Source organism: Phanerochaete carnosa (assembly GCF_000300595.1).
Source record: "Phanerochaete carnosa HHB-10118-sp unplaced genomic scaffold PHACAscaffold_12, whole genome shotgun sequence".
NCBI lineage: Eukaryota > Fungi > Basidiomycota > Agaricomycetes > Polyporales > Phanerochaetaceae > Phanerochaete > Phanerochaete carnosa.
Genome location: NW_006767639.1, coordinates 951,804 through 952,872, shown reverse-complemented (window position 1 = coordinate 952,872; position 1,069 = coordinate 951,804). Strand labels below are relative to the sequence as shown.

The 1,069-nt window shown below is 50.2% G+C and overlaps 1 protein-coding gene across 1 annotated transcript; it reads left to right on the top strand.

Annotated features, from left to right (window-relative positions):
• Positions 1-56: 56 nt before the first annotated feature.
• Positions 57-275, top strand: PHACADRAFT_130917 (uncharacterized protein; the record flags this gene model as incomplete). Its single annotated transcript, XM_007401344.1, has 1 exon — positions 57-275. A coding segment is annotated over one exon (219 nt), but the record flags the coding sequence as incomplete, so codon positions are not given.
• Positions 276-1,069: the final 794 nt, after the last annotated feature.

Sequence of the window (1,069 nt, the reverse complement as noted above, 5' to 3'; positions counted from 1 at the left end):
GTACTATAGGCCTCCGACTTGCACGCGTGCGTGTCATATTCGAGTTGCCGCCCCAGTACGGCATTCTTCCGCACCCCTTACTGTATGTCGAGTGGTACACGCCTTTCCTGCGGGTTGACGGCATTAGCCAGCTGTTCCAAGTCAGCCGCTCGACGCGGAACCGCCGGCCAAATGCTACGATCATCTCCGCCGACCGTGTCGTCGGTGTATGCCATCTGCCAAGACAGTGTGGAAAAGAGATAAGCAGGGATTGGACATCTGAGAATATTCCTGATAAGGCGAGCTTGTTTTATGTGAACCCATACCTGTCTATAGACTTGTTCTCGTCGAACACGGCGCCGTACTACTCACGGCCGCGTGCACTTATATAATACAAGCCGTTTGTTTGTTTTTGGCCAGCTGGGCGGACTACCACAACAGACCCACTGTACCCACATCCGCACGGGACCAGACTCAGCTTCGAGGGCATCTCAGACCGGTTGGCCCGTAATCATACAGACTAGTTTAAATGGCATAGTGCTACAGGCGCATGGACCTTACAGTCCAGACATTGAGCATCATCTGCCGCATGGTACACGCCGCTCTGACCGGTCTCGACGGCACATAGCCTTGGTGGGATGGTCTGGTAAAAAGATTTTTTTTTCCAGATGTGCGATAGGAACTTACGAGTAGTGAATCAGCTCAACATCCGATATCAAACAAAAGTGAGACTTTGACCCGGTCACATCGATTCGTTGTATCTTCCAGCATTCTGATCAGCACAAACGCGGGATGCCGGGAACAGCCTGGCGTCTTACGTAAGCATCTGACCCACGCCATTGACGCGCTATTTACACTCGGAGGCGGCACACAGCTATAAAGCATTCTAACACTCTTATTTAGGCATAGAGAGATTTGAATATTCTCGATTAACGGCAATTTCGTCCTCGAAAAACGTCGGTCATTTGTCACAACAAGTCCAGAAGTAAACTGGGACTGTCAGTACAAGAGTTGTCAGTACTACTAGCAGTACCAGCACTCCAGCAAGTGTAATCTCGTTATCCCTATTGCGCCACAATCTGAAATCTCA